The sequence below is a fragment of the Pteropus medius genome, unplaced genomic scaffold (genome assembly GCF_902729225.1).
Source record: "Pteropus medius unplaced genomic scaffold, Ma_sr-lr_union100, whole genome shotgun sequence".
Taxonomy (NCBI): Eukaryota; Metazoa; Chordata; class Mammalia; order Chiroptera; family Pteropodidae; genus Pteropus; species Pteropus medius.
In genome coordinates, this window is record NW_024354500.1 from 31,714,021 (window position 1) to 31,727,422 (window position 13,402).

At 48.7% G+C, this 13,402-nt stretch overlaps 1 protein-coding gene across 1 annotated transcript in view; it reads left to right on the forward strand.

Moving 5' to 3' along the window:
* Window positions 1–9,038, forward strand: part of TRAM2 (translocation associated membrane protein 2) — a 68,468-nt gene extending 59,430 nt beyond the window's left edge. Inside the window, exons 8-11 of the mRNA XM_039853182.1 lie at window positions 1,043–1,147; window positions 1,454–1,597; window positions 2,469–2,632; window positions 3,914–9,038. Of these exons, the coding sequence (XP_039709116.1) occupies window positions 1,043–1,147; window positions 1,454–1,597; window positions 2,469–2,632; window positions 3,914–3,987 (487 nt within the window). The 3' untranslated portion in view covers window positions 3,988–9,038. The remainder of the gene's footprint in view (window positions 1–1,042; window positions 1,148–1,453; window positions 1,598–2,468; window positions 2,633–3,913) is intronic.
* The last annotated feature ends 4,364 nt before the right edge of the window (window positions 9,039–13,402 follow it).

The following is a 13,402-nucleotide window of genomic DNA, read 5'->3' on the forward strand; positions in this document are numbered from 1 at the left end:
GCGATGTAATGGAGCGAGTTGTGCCCTTGCACCTTTGGTGTGGTGAGGGAAGGCATCTCTGAGGAGGTGACTCAGGTTGAGGTGTGAATGACAAGAGCCAGGTATGGGGAGATCTGGGGAGAGAGCTGGGCAGGTGAAGGAAACAGCTGGTGCACAGCCCTGAAGTGGGCGTGCGCATAAAGCCCAGTGTGGCTGGAGTACAGAAAGTGAGGTTTGAGGCGAGGTCATGGGCGGGATCATGTTAGACTTTCGGGGCCATGCGAAGACTTTGGGTAGTTTGCACATCATTCTTTTGACCTGTCCCAGGATCCAGTGACTGTTATGATAGAGTCTGCGCTTCTTTGGTCTCATTGGGTGGAATTGGCCAAATCCTTATGGATCACTCACTGCCTGAGTGAGTGAGCTAATGAGTGCTCCTACGTTATCTCATTGATTTCCTGAAGCCCCGCATGATCAGCAGGACCTGTCATTTCACTTTGCATTTGTTTGAATGACAGCTGACCATCTACAGCAAAGTGCCTAAGAAAGTCAGTAACAACTTCATGCCTGGAATTGAGCAGAGGGGTTGATGTCTGAGTGGACGCTCATTTTTTAGAGGTTAGTTCTCTAGCACAGAGTTTTGTATTATGTTGAGTTTTGCTTCTTCATGCACTTCTTAGCTGTGAAGACTTGGATAATGAAGAAATCAGGCAGTGGCAATCCCTCATATTTCTACGAGCAAAGCTCAGCAAATTGTTCTGAGCACTTTTTATGCCTGGGCCAGGTGATGAATGCAAGGTGACATATGCTATGAAGAGCGTCAGCCGGGGTCACTTATGGGAGTGCGTAGGGGTACCTGACCCTGGCAGGACAGGTGAAAGGCCACAGGTTTCAGTATTAGGAAAAATTCTTAAAGGTATGACAGCAGAACTGAATCCTAAAGGATAAGGCAGGGCCAGCCAGGGAACGTGGAGTGGAGAGCCTCGCCCAGGGCTGCAGGCCACTTGCCTCTGCCCTCCGTGGTCTCTGGGAGGGACCGTGAGGCTCATCTGTTTCTCCCCAGCCTGAGCCGCCTAGGCCTGATCTTGCTGCTGCTGCAGTACTCGACCGAGTTCCTCTTTCATATGGCCCGGCTCTTCTACTTTGCGGATGAGAACAACGAGAAGCTGTAAGTGGTAGAGCGGGGCTGGCTGGCCCGATGTGGGGAGCTGGGGTGGCGGGGAGGAGGCAGGAGCCTCCCCTGAGACCTGGCTGGTGGGAGGGCCCTTCCTTGGGTGTCAGCTGCCCTCTTATCTGTAGGCAGTGCCCCAAAGTTCTTTTTTTTCTGGGGCATTTTATTTTAGATACCTCATCCCTCCAGCACCCTATTCAGCCACACTTGAACCTTCTTCCCACTTTGGGTCGCTTCTCAAGTGAGTGAAGGTTCCCTCACTGACCCTAAAGGCTAATGTCCCTTTTTCACCTCCATGAGCAGATTTAACGCCTGGGCTGCTGTGTTTGGGGTCACCCGCCTCTTCATCCTCACTCTCGCCGTGCTGGCCATCGGCTTTGGACTTGCTCGCATGGAAAACCAGGCCTTTGACCCTGAGAAAGGGAACTTCAATACCTTACTTTGCAGGTGAGTTGGGCAGAAGCCTGTGGCAATAAACTCGGGCTCCCTGAGAGCTGCCAAGAGCCTCCTGAACTTGGCATAACTTCCACAGAAGATCAGGAGGCAGCAGACCCTTGAGTCTCCCACACATTGGTATTGAATTGGAAATCTCTGGACATTAGTCCTGAGGAGAGAAGAGCTGTTAGACTTCTGCTTCCATCAAAACCATTTTCACTTCCCAGCCCTGGCCCGCTCAGACTAGTCAGGGCCTCAGCCCACATGGGAATCCCTTACCCTGGGCACTTCATGGTGCACAGTAGGTTTCACATCCAGCTTCTCAGTGATTGTTACAGCTGAGCTTGAACTCTTTGTGTCTGTGTTTTCAACAGCTTGGCTAGTGGCCTCCCGTAGCAGCAAGGAAGCCGTTGTGTTTCCATGAGACCTTTAGGCCAGAGAGGGTTCTCATTTGTCCAGGGTTGCTCAGATTTAAGTGGCTTGCAAATGAGAAGCCACTCTAGAATGATTTCTGCTATATCATAAAGCAAGTCACTTGAATTCTTCCAATATATATGGAGCTGACATGAGCTGTGGTCTGTGTTATGGGTACAAAAGGGACAGGCCATGGGTCCCAGCCAGGCATGGGGGCATCATGATTATGGAGCTTGAAAGGCATCTGTCACTCCCTCTTTCTTGGTCTTTCTAGCCTCTGTCCGTCTGTCACCGCCCCTGTACTAGAGCACAGACTGGCACTGAACGAACCCTGTGCTCTTCCAGGGTGGGGTGTGCCGGGGCCGAGTGTGACCGGCCATGGGAATGGCAGGGTTTCTGACCTGTTTCCTCCCCTGCGCTGGACTGCGGCCTGAGCCCCCTCTGAGCCCCCTGCTCTGCGCCTCTGCAGGCTCTGCGTGCTGCTGCTGGTGTGTGCTGCCCAGGCTTGGCTCATGTGGCGCTTCATCCACTCCCAGCTGCGGCACTGGCGGGAATACTGGAACGAGCAGAGTGCCAAGCGGAGAGTCCCAGCTGCCCCCAGACTACCAGCCAGGCTCATCAAGAGGGAATCTGGTGAGTGCCAAGGCCCGCGGGCAGGCAGCGGGGAATTCTGTCTTGGGCAGGAAGGAGCCAGGGCCCGGCTCCTTGGGCTCTACCCAGACCTGTCTTGCGGCTCTCCGTCTGTACTCCTTCCCCTGGGCCTGGGGCTCCTCAACTCCTGCCAGGACCTGACTGGCACGTGGCTGGGTGTGGGCCAGGGACGGGCCGTGGGTGGGGCTGGCCCTGACTAGGCCAGGAGCCCTTCTGGCAACGGTGGGGCAGGGCATTGGCTGGGCAGGGAACTCTGGCAGGAAGCGTGTCCTCAGGATGGCTTCTGGACCCCAGCCAAATTCTGTGCCTGTTCTCTAGGCTGCACGGCCACTCTGTCCTCACCTGCCCTCTGCTCTATATCGTAGTCCGCCCCCGCCTCCCAGGCTGCTGGCTCCTCTTCTGTCTCCAGGAATGACTCAAGATGGCACAGTGCTAGGTGGGCGGCAGGGGTGGGACACTCACTTCTCCTTTGCCCTCTCCCACATTTCACTAACCACCCACCCCTCCAGGTCCCAGGGCACTGCCAGCCCCGCACTTTCTGTCCAGCCTGGGGCTTGTCTATACCAGGATCTGTTTTCTGACTCTCCTGCCTTTCTCCAGGTGTGGCCTGCTTGGCAAGGGCTCATGTGTATTAGAACCAGACACGTGCACCGCAGGGTGTGATGATGAGCCACGCCTGGCTTGGGTGGGTATGGGGTGTGAGGCTGCGGCCAGATGTGCCTCTTTAATTTGGAGCAAGCACGTGTTTTTGACAACAATAAAACGATTTTTTTTGGTGCCAGGGGAGTGTCAGGCATGTGGGTAAGGCTTTGTCCCTACAGACTGCCCACGTCCTCCCTTCTGTCCTCAACTTCCCAGGAGTTGTTGCTGAAGTGTGTGGCTACCCTTCAGGGGGCCCGAGTGCAACAGAAGACACCGACAGCAGCTAAATGGTTTCAGTAAGGGTCTGGCCCCCAGCCTCAGGCCTGGGGCGGGCAGGCCTCTGCCTGTTTCTGAGTTACTCTGTGTCATCCCAGCTCCCTCCTGCTTAAGGATCTTCAGAGATCAACTATCTCAAACAGAGCCACTGGCAGCAAGAGCCTGGGGAAAGCAGGAGCCCTCGGGGGCAGTCCGCTGGTTTTCGTTTGCTGTGGGAGGCTACAGCCCGGGGTCCCCTCAGTTCAATCTTGTGTGTAGCAGCTGGGCTGCCTGGGCCCTCAAACCCTTCCTTCTCCTGCTCTGGTACCAGCAAAAACATCATGTTTGTCTCCCTTCACTTTCTAGGTTACCATGAAAATGGAGTGGTGAAAGCAGAGAATGGAACCTCCCCACGGACTAAGAAACTCAAGTCTCCTTAAGGCCAAAATGCTGAGAACAGGAATCTTCTTGTGGGGGCCGAGCAGGGCAGTGGGAGCCTCCATCACTGCCTCCCTCTTCCTGCTCGTGATGCTCCATCTCAGACAGCAGGAACCTGTCTTTAAACGGGGCTTTTCCTTTCTTCTTGGCTTTCTCTTTATTTTTCCATAAAGCATTCTCAATAAAACCAAAAATCTTCCTCTTTCTCTCCCTCAAGCCATCTCATGTCCTCACCTCTGTCCTGTGTTGGGTTTTCTAGAAACCCAGGTTCTGGTTATCTTTCTGCTTGTCTCTTCTTCCTCTTCCTTCACGGCTGCTTTGTTTCTATTTTTACTTCTTTTACCGTATTGTGCAATTTTTCTGTCTTGATTTTTACAATGAGAGGGAGCTAAGATTGCAGTCCTGGCATCCAACACCCAGCATCAGTCCCCAGGACCTGTTAAAGTCCAGAAGCCCCGTGCCAAGGAGCTTCCGCCTGGGGCCAATAGCAGGCTCCCCGGTGGCCCCCGTGTGGATGAGCAAGAAGAGGAGAGACCTACCCCCTCGGATCATCATCTCCTAGGTGCTGATTAACTGACGAGATGTATGATTCCAGTTCTGCATGACCGTCTCGAGGCCCAGCTGCACCACTGCTTGTTGTAGATGCCAAGGCGTTTGGCTTTGGGACCTGATGGCTCGGTCCAGAAGGACGGTGTTAACTGTGTTGGGTCCCATGACTCAAGACAGTTTGCCAGCGGCTGGTCTGGGACTGGAAACCAGCCTGCCCTTGCTCTGCCGTGGAAGTGCTGAAGGGAGGACGAGGCTTCCCACTCTAGAGCAAGAGCAAAATGTACTGAGCAGCAGGCTTCAGGAGAGGTAAGGGCGGCGGAAATGATGGAGTCGACCCAGGCCTCTCTTCAGCAGCCCCAGCTGCACTTCCTTTTTCAACCATTCACCAGCATTCAAAACCAAATCCGACCGCAGTTAACAGCCCAACGGGGACTTGCTGGTCTGAAGTGCAGACCCAGGCAGCCCTGCGAGGGGCCAGCCTGCTGCCTGACTTCATCTCTAGCTGTAGTCACACCAAGCCCCCGCTGGCCCCTGGGGCCCCGGGGGCCCCAGGGAGGGTCACCTGGGCCACTCACCCTCGAGCTTTTCTTGTTGAGTGTTCTTTGGAATTGTCATTGTCATCTGCTGATGTTTGTTGAGTGCACCTACAACATTTTAGACAGTGTGAACCCAGGGCTGGCTGTTTAGACAAGCAGCACAGCTGTGCCGACGAGAGGCTTTCTGTCCTATCCCTCATGTAGTCTTTCCCCTCCTCTCCCCGCAAAGACAAGGCCTCCCCGTCCTGATGGGGCCTTGTGAGGATTCCAGAGAAGAGTTAGGCTTTCAGAGGTCCTGAGAACCCCTGAACTCTGTGCTGCAGCTATGGGAGCAGTTCTTGGTGGGCATAGGAACGTCAATATAATTTGATGTGCTGCTGTTCCGTTTTCTGACATCACAGTAGAAGCCAAACTTTGGCTTATTATCCAAAAGGGGGGGGGTGAGTCTTTTCATCAAGGCAACTTCCTTTTCTCCATGTCACTTGTATCAGAAACCAATTTAAATTTTCTAGAGACCGAGGGATTTGTTTCCTATCACCACTGTAGACCTTCATCTCTGTTCTGGATAAGGTGGCTGAAATGGGAGGAACTACCCTTGGCTGCTTCTGATTCCCCTTAGGAAGTGGGACAGTGTTATTGAAAATAGGCGTTTCTCCCATCTTCTGACACTTCTCTGGGCTGCAAAGCAAACCTTGGTAAAAGGGTAGCTTGGCATCAACCTGACAGACCTGATGTGGAAACCCTTAGCCATTTCAGTCTGACAGCCCTGCCATAGCTGTAGTTGGGTTTGGCTCCCTACCTGGCCTGGTGACTGCTAATGGCAGGGCTGTTCAGCCAGCAGCCTCCTATACCTGCCCCATCAGCACAGCCACCACCCTGGTTTTCTCTGGGCCATGTCCTGGGTGTGTTCTTAAGCCCTGCAAGAGACTGCTTCCCCAGGTGAGCCCCGTTAAACTGTGGCATCATGCCTTCAGCAAATACATGTGGTGCGCTGCTGGCTGGGGAGGTGCTGAGCAGCAGCTCACATCCTGCCATCAAGCAGCCTCCATGTGCGTAGGTGTTTAGGTGTTCATTACCAGAGACCACACAGTTTCGTGTTCCCTAAGTCTCCTGTAGGCTCCAGCGTTGTGGTATAGTGTGCCTCAGAGGTGGTACTGCCAACCCAGGTTCTGTTTCCTAAAGAACAGCATTTGTTTAGTGACGGGAGTTAGATCTTTGTTGCTCTGTAGAACTCCCTGAGACCATGAGTAAGGCTAACGTCTCACCAGCTGGGCTTCAGGAATGATATGAGGGGAAGGGGATGAGAGGGTAATTGTAGGATGCTCTGTCACCCCACTGGCATCCCTGGCACATTTCTTTTAGAGCAGAGCCAAGTCTTTGGCAGGTTGGCTCAAAAACTGTGTTGCCAGGGGCCGAAATAACTCAATTCCACTTCATCCTGTGAGCTTGTTTGGGCTGGCGTGTCCTGATTTGGCCACTTTGTCTATTTTCTTCAGTTTTAAATGCTCTCTCCTGTTCCCAACATGCCAAGCCATCTGCGAAGGCCCTGTCAGACACCTCCAAGTTAAGAGGCCAGCCCAGCACCACCCACAGAGCAGGAGAACACATGCTAATCTACCTCAGCAACCGCTGCCTCTCTCAACATCTTAACTGGCACCAGTGTGTGCGGGGGAGGCAAGCGGATGGCAGTGGCAGAAGAGGGAGAAGGAGGCCCTGTTGGCGGGACGGGAGCATCCTATGCTTCCGATTCCCCTTCGAAGTTCAGTGATGGGAAAGTCATTCTTACCATCCAGGCTCTGAGAGCTGCACTATTAATAAATTACATGTGTTCCTTCTGAAGGTAGGAGAAGGTTCTGGGGGTGGGGGTGGGGGGGCAGGCTGAGCCAGAAGGAGAGCTGCTTTTCTCCCATTGTAGTTAATTCAATTGGTTTTTCCTAGGCCTGAGAGAAAAACATAACTCCCCTAAGGGCCTCAGTGTCACAAGCAGATAGATGTCCATTCCTGATCTTCACAGGCTTCCATTTGCTCATGGAGTCTACAGAAGGCTTTTGAATTAAGACAACTGAGTGGTCTGTCTACCCTCCTGCTGCCTTCCCAGCTCACAGCCCTGTTTGTCAGGAGGGACTTGGGGCACAGCTGAAGAATTGAGTCATTGCCAGATCACTTGAAACCTAAATAGAATCCTTCTCCAGCCCATGGTTAGCCCAGTGAGGAAGCCTCTACTACTAACTTTTCACTCTTTACTCTGGTTCTCACATAAATATTAATTCTTCCCAAAAGGCTGAAAAAGACCCCCCTCACCCCCTCAGCTGCCTCATGTCCCCTCACTCATTCTTTTTCTGGAGGTCTCAGAAAAGCATTGAGACTTTGAGACCTACTGGCTCTATGCGGCCTCTTGTGCTCGGCAGCCCATGTGTTTGTCCCAAGCAGATCCTATTCTTGTTGAGTAAGAAGTGCCTTACTTGCCGTGTGGTCTTCCGGCCTTCACTTGTACTGTGTGGCCAGCCCCCCAGCTGCCAGGGCTCTAGGGTTGTCTGTCATGTGCAGCCGAGAACACCGGACCCCGGCACAGTTACACGTAAAAGAGACACAGATTGTGACAGTTTTGCCTCATTTGTGTCACCCTCCCACCTCCCAATTGTTAGGGTCTGTGGTGTGTTCTATTTTATTTCTGATTTCTCTCATGTCAGTTTTCTGGCCCCCTGTGAGGGCCCAATGCAGGCACCTGTGCCTCATATATCTATTAGGGTAAGCTCAGAGGCCTCCAGGAGCACTAAGCCCCGCCGCCGTGCCTCTGGCCCAAACATTCTGAGACCTGCTCTTCCAGGCCCCCCACCCAGATTAAAAAAAGGTACCCTTGCTATACCTCTTCTGATCTGTTTTGCTTCCCATTCAACCCAAAGTTTATATTATAAACGTGTTTATTTCCCAGTCACAAGTGTTAACTCATACCTGTTTGACATGGGTCTCGTTCGGCTGTTGCAGAACTTCTTGGAACTCCTAATTCAGTGTTACCTTGTGTTAGCAGCAGCTCCCCTCTCCCCTGCCTCTTGCCTGCCTGCCTTTTCCTTGCTCTTCCGGGTTGTGCAATAACCCTCCCAGCCAGTGGTCTTTCCACAGGCCTTGCTGTCCCTTCTAATGCCCTAGGAAGAGGAGGCAACGGACCCATGGGAGGGGCAGTCGTCATCCCCTACAGAAGAAATGTTAGCCACTTTCCCTTTGTTCCTGTCATTCTCGTGATCCTGGGTGGGTTTCTGTGGCACTCTAGTAGAACATTGTAGCATCATCTTAGAAGTCCATATATTTTTTAAAAATCTTTTGAAAAGGAAAAAAAAAAACTATCCTCATGATGGGGCATTAATAAGTCAGTGTCTGGGAATGAGATTTGTGACACCCGAGGCATCACCATCACTCTGCCTAAAAGCATTCTAGTTTCCTATTCACGTGGAGAGGAAGGAGTTTTCTGAGTATCAGCCACGTGCGGACAGCCTTATTCGTCTGATAGGATCTGGCTGTGATTATAAGTACCACCATGTCCTTGGGTACAGAGTCAAGTGTTTATGTGATGAGACTATAAACCTCATTTTTCAGTTCTTCTAACAAACATCTGAAGGATGAGCTGAGGCTGCTGGTGCCCTGAGCAACTCATAATGCAAATGTGGACAAAAGGTGTCTTTTTGTTTTTCTACTTTAGCCTGTTCATGTTATGGACCAAATTTCAACAAGGAACTCAAGGAAATTTGTACCTGCCGTATTTATGGTCATGTAAAAGTTTTTGTTGTTTTTTTGGGGGGGAGGGGGGCTTTTTACTTTCAGTGAACTTTTTTGAAAATCCTTTTCCACTGTTTCTGTCTGGTTTGAAAACAAATTACAGTTTTGTATGGATTTTTTAAATGTACATTTTGAAATAAATGATCAGCAAATATTTTTGAAATAACTGAATAAAAGGCATAGAATTATCAGTTTAATTGTCTCTAGTATAATTCCTTATGTTCCTTTATCTGGACGTTTCCTTGAAAAATGAGTTGCATCAATTTTAGCCTAATTTCTAATAGTTTTCACAATATTAGTAATTTCTTATATATCTTTTGAGACATGTTTGTCAACTGTGCTCATGTGAATTAGGGATTTGGAATTAAGGAAGGAGAAAGAATAGTGAATGCTGGGTAGTAACAAGCATTTTAATTTGAGATTGTAACAGTAAAAGAATAAAAGTAGAAAGGAGTTTTCTTGACATAGGGTTTGTGGGTAGCAAGCTCCACAGGAAGCACACTATGCCTAATGCCTACCATAGTAAAAATCCTTTGGCTAGGAGAAGATGGGATTCAGTTTGTGTGTAACAGCCACCAAATATTAGTGTTGGTACTGAATAGATGACCAAGTATTATTAATAACAGTGGGCTGATGTCAGGTAGATGGCCTTTTGCCTGCTGTTTTGTCTATGTTTTCCATAACCATCTTTGGCGAGAGCCCAGATGAGTGTAATTACTCATACGCGGGTGCGAGCAAAACATTCAGGAGTCACTGACCCAAGTGACTTAATTCTTTGGCAACAACATTTAGAGACGTCTTCTCTACCAGTTGGTCCCAAATACCCTCAAAGTCTGTAGATAGGAGTTTGATACGCCCTACTTAAATGGTATTTTCAAGGCCCCCTGGTGGTACAGATAGAGTACGGACCTAGGGCCTGTGTAGTGATAATTCACGGCCAATCTTCACCCAAAGGCATATTTTACTACCCCTGAATCCATAAGCTACCCTAAACCATCTTATACACATCCTTAGATCTGATAGCCACAGCTCCTAGTGTGCCTGTGTTACAAATAGTAATAGATGGCACTAATTCTTTCTGTCTCAGATCCCTGATGGCTCAATGAAAGGGTGGTTATTTCTTCTTCCCAAAATATTGCTTGCTGCAGGCTGACTCTTCCATTACCTGAGCCAGGACTCCAGATGCATGCCAGGTATGACTGTGGCAAAAGGTAGCATAAGTGACATCTAATGGTTGAACTTCTATTCAGGATCTCAATAGGAAAACTGATCTGCTCTGACTTGCGTGGACCCTACACCCAACTGCCTTGTATAAACTAGCAGAGGTAAGCACTGAACGCGGACATCACAGAAATGACCTGCTGGCTCTGGTCTTCTGTGAGGTAGCTTTTATACCTTGTGTTGGTGTTAGCAGGTCTCAACTTCAACATCTGGGGTAAACTTGGAAGGTGAGTAGAAGACAGCAAGCTTATGGCATATATGTGAATAGTGCCGACCTTATTCAAAGACAGTTCTGAGATACTTTTAACAGTTGCAGTGGGGCTGATATTTTAATCCCAGTCCCATTACAATAGAAAAGGTAGAGGAGAATAAAAGAAAAGATGTCAGAAGACTATGAGTAGTTGGATCTCAAAGGGTGAGTAAGAGGATGTTAAATGAGACTTCCTCCTAATGTCTCCATTTTGGCTAAAGGACAAACTTTGGCAAGGATCTCCATGTGCTACAGATCAGTGTAACTCCGTGAAAGACTTGCTGAAGAGAAGCCCAAAGCCTTTGCAGACTTCTTCCATGGGAGGCAAGGGCGATGGAGAAATTATTGGGGGACATGGATTTCTCGAAATGGGCTATTGGGGGACTGTAGCTCCACAAGCTAAATGATGGTGGCACTTTAACAGACTCGGGCTTGACAGGTATACCCTGGAGTTGAAGAGCACAGTAATTGAGGTACCTGATTCTTACCTAAAACAGGTCTTGAGGAAAAGGACCAGCTGAGGTGCCTAACTGCACAGCCAAGAGAGTGATCTAGATGATAACAATGGGCAGCAGTGGACACACTTGGAGGGCGAGTCAGCCTGAAAGGGACCCCACGCGAGAGGATGCAGAGTCTGGAGGGAGTAGAGTGTTAGAGCCAGGCAGTTGGCTGCAGACTGGGCCATCTGTATCTGAGATGGTGCACTGGGAGGTTTCCTGTGAGAAAGTGTCCTAAGAACTCATAAAAAAAGGTGCCCTCGAGAGAGTAAAAAAAAATGGCATAGATGACAGAGGCTTTGTTTATTCCTCTGGCAACCAAATCAAAGTTGTGATGGAAACGAGGAGAAGCAGCAAGGAAAATTTGCCTGGGATCTAGATGAACAAGCCATACAACTAGAAAGAAATCCAGGAAATTGCCCTGCAACTTCCTGCAGGGTAGGATGAGGCAGAAGGTAGGATGAGGCAAGGACGCAGGGTTGCCAGGTCTCAAGTGGCTGAGATGGAGGCTGCAGCAGTAGCAGATGCCTCTTAAAGGAGCCGCATCTGCGAATGGATTTTTGAGTGACGGACCTGTGCTTGGAGCACCAGTGCCAATTCGGCTGTGCGCAGGGGGCACCAGAGACTTACAGGGAGAAACTGTCAGAGTGAGGGCTGAGGAAAGATTCGCTCCGTACAGAAGTGCCAGCGGTGTTCATTGATCCCTGTTGAGCCTTCTCTCCTCCTAGTGCGCCAGACACAGCTCTGCTTTAATAGAGACATCATCAAACTGGATAACAGGTCGCTCCACCCAGAGGATTCCCTGAAACCCCGCCTCCCCCAACTCACAGCTCCCCCAAGCCACATCCAGGTATATCCTCAGCAAGTCAGGTGCTCCTTGCTGAGCAGTGCCTAGACTCACACTGGAGGCAGCGTGCCTCGGTTTCTGGTGTGGCCTTTTGAGGCAACTATAAGCACAGCATTTGTGGATTGCTTGCTGAATCTTAACAGGTGGCCCCGGAGAGGCAGAGGCTTGGGCTAAATTTGGCCTGCAGCTGAACCCCTCTCAGGACTGTGCCACTGGACACCTACTTCACAAATCCACACTAATAAGACCGAGAGACTTAGGAGCTTTGCTTAGTACAGACATGGAAAGGCAGGCAAAATGGGAATACAAAGAAGCAGAAACCATATGAGAGAACAGAACAGAGATCCAAATATAATGGAGTCAATTTAATAGATGCAGAGTTCAAAACACTGGTTATAAAGATGCTCAATGATCCTTTGGGAAGTGTAGATAAATTCAGTGAGAACTTCAACAAGGAGATAAAAAACATAAAAATGGAAATGGAAATTACAAAAGGGAACCAGTCTGAAATGAAGAACACAGTATCTGAGATGGGAAGTATATTAAATGGAATAAACGAAGGAATAAACAAAGTGAATAAAGAAAAGGATCAAATGCCCTATCTAGAGGACAGGAAAGCTGAGGACACTCAATCAGACACAAAAAAAAAAAAAAAAAAAAAAAAAAAAAAAGATGCTAAGACTATAAAAATAAGGAGGATATGGGACAATATTAAGGGTCCAAATATCCGTCTGATCGGCGTAACTAAAGAAAATCAAGATGTTGAACAGCTGTTTGAAGAAACAATGATGGAAAACTTCCTTCTCTAACCTAGTGAAGGAAATGGACATAAAACCTCAGGAAGCTCAGATAATTCCAAAAATCAGGGATCCAAAGAGGCCCACACCAAGACACATCATAATTAAAATGCCGAAGGTTAAATACAAAAAAAGAATATTAAAAGCAGCAAGAGAAAAACAAATAATTACATTTAAGGGGACACTCATATGACTGGCAACTGATTTCTCAAACGAAACTCTGCAAGACAGAAGAGCTTGGCAAAAAATATTCGACAGGATGAAGACCCAGGATATACAACCAAGAATACTTTATCCAGCAAAGCTATCATTTAGAGTTGAAGGACAGATAAAGAGCTTCTCAGACAAAAATAAGCTAAAGGAATTAATCACCACCAAGCCAGTATTACAGGAAATGTTGAAGGGACTTCTTTAAGAAGAAAAAACATGTTTCAAAAGCTGGAATAAAGAATGGTAACAATTACATTCCTATCAATAAGTACCTTAAATGGAAAAGAATTAAGTGCTCCAACCAAAAGATAGAGTGGCTGAAAAGAGAAGAAAATAAGACCCCTATATATGAAAAGGAAGGAGATGGAAAAAGATATTGCTTTGATGAACTTAGAAGGTATTTAATTCAGAGAAAGATAAACACTATATGATTTCACTTATACGCAGAATCTAAGGAATAAAAAGAACAAACTAATCAAAAAGAGACTCACAAATATAGTAGACAATTTGGTGTCGGACAGAGAGGAGGGGGTTTGGGGGGTTGGGAGAATGGGGAGAAGGGATAAAGAAGTATAAATTAGTAGCTGAGGGAAGGTCATGGGGATGGGGAACACAGCATAGAGAATGCAGTTAGCATTAATACATTGGCTAGGTGGAGGGTCAGGAGGGAGGGTGCAATTGGGGGGATTGTTTTGTGAACTATATAGATGTCTAACCAATGTACTGTATACTTGAAACT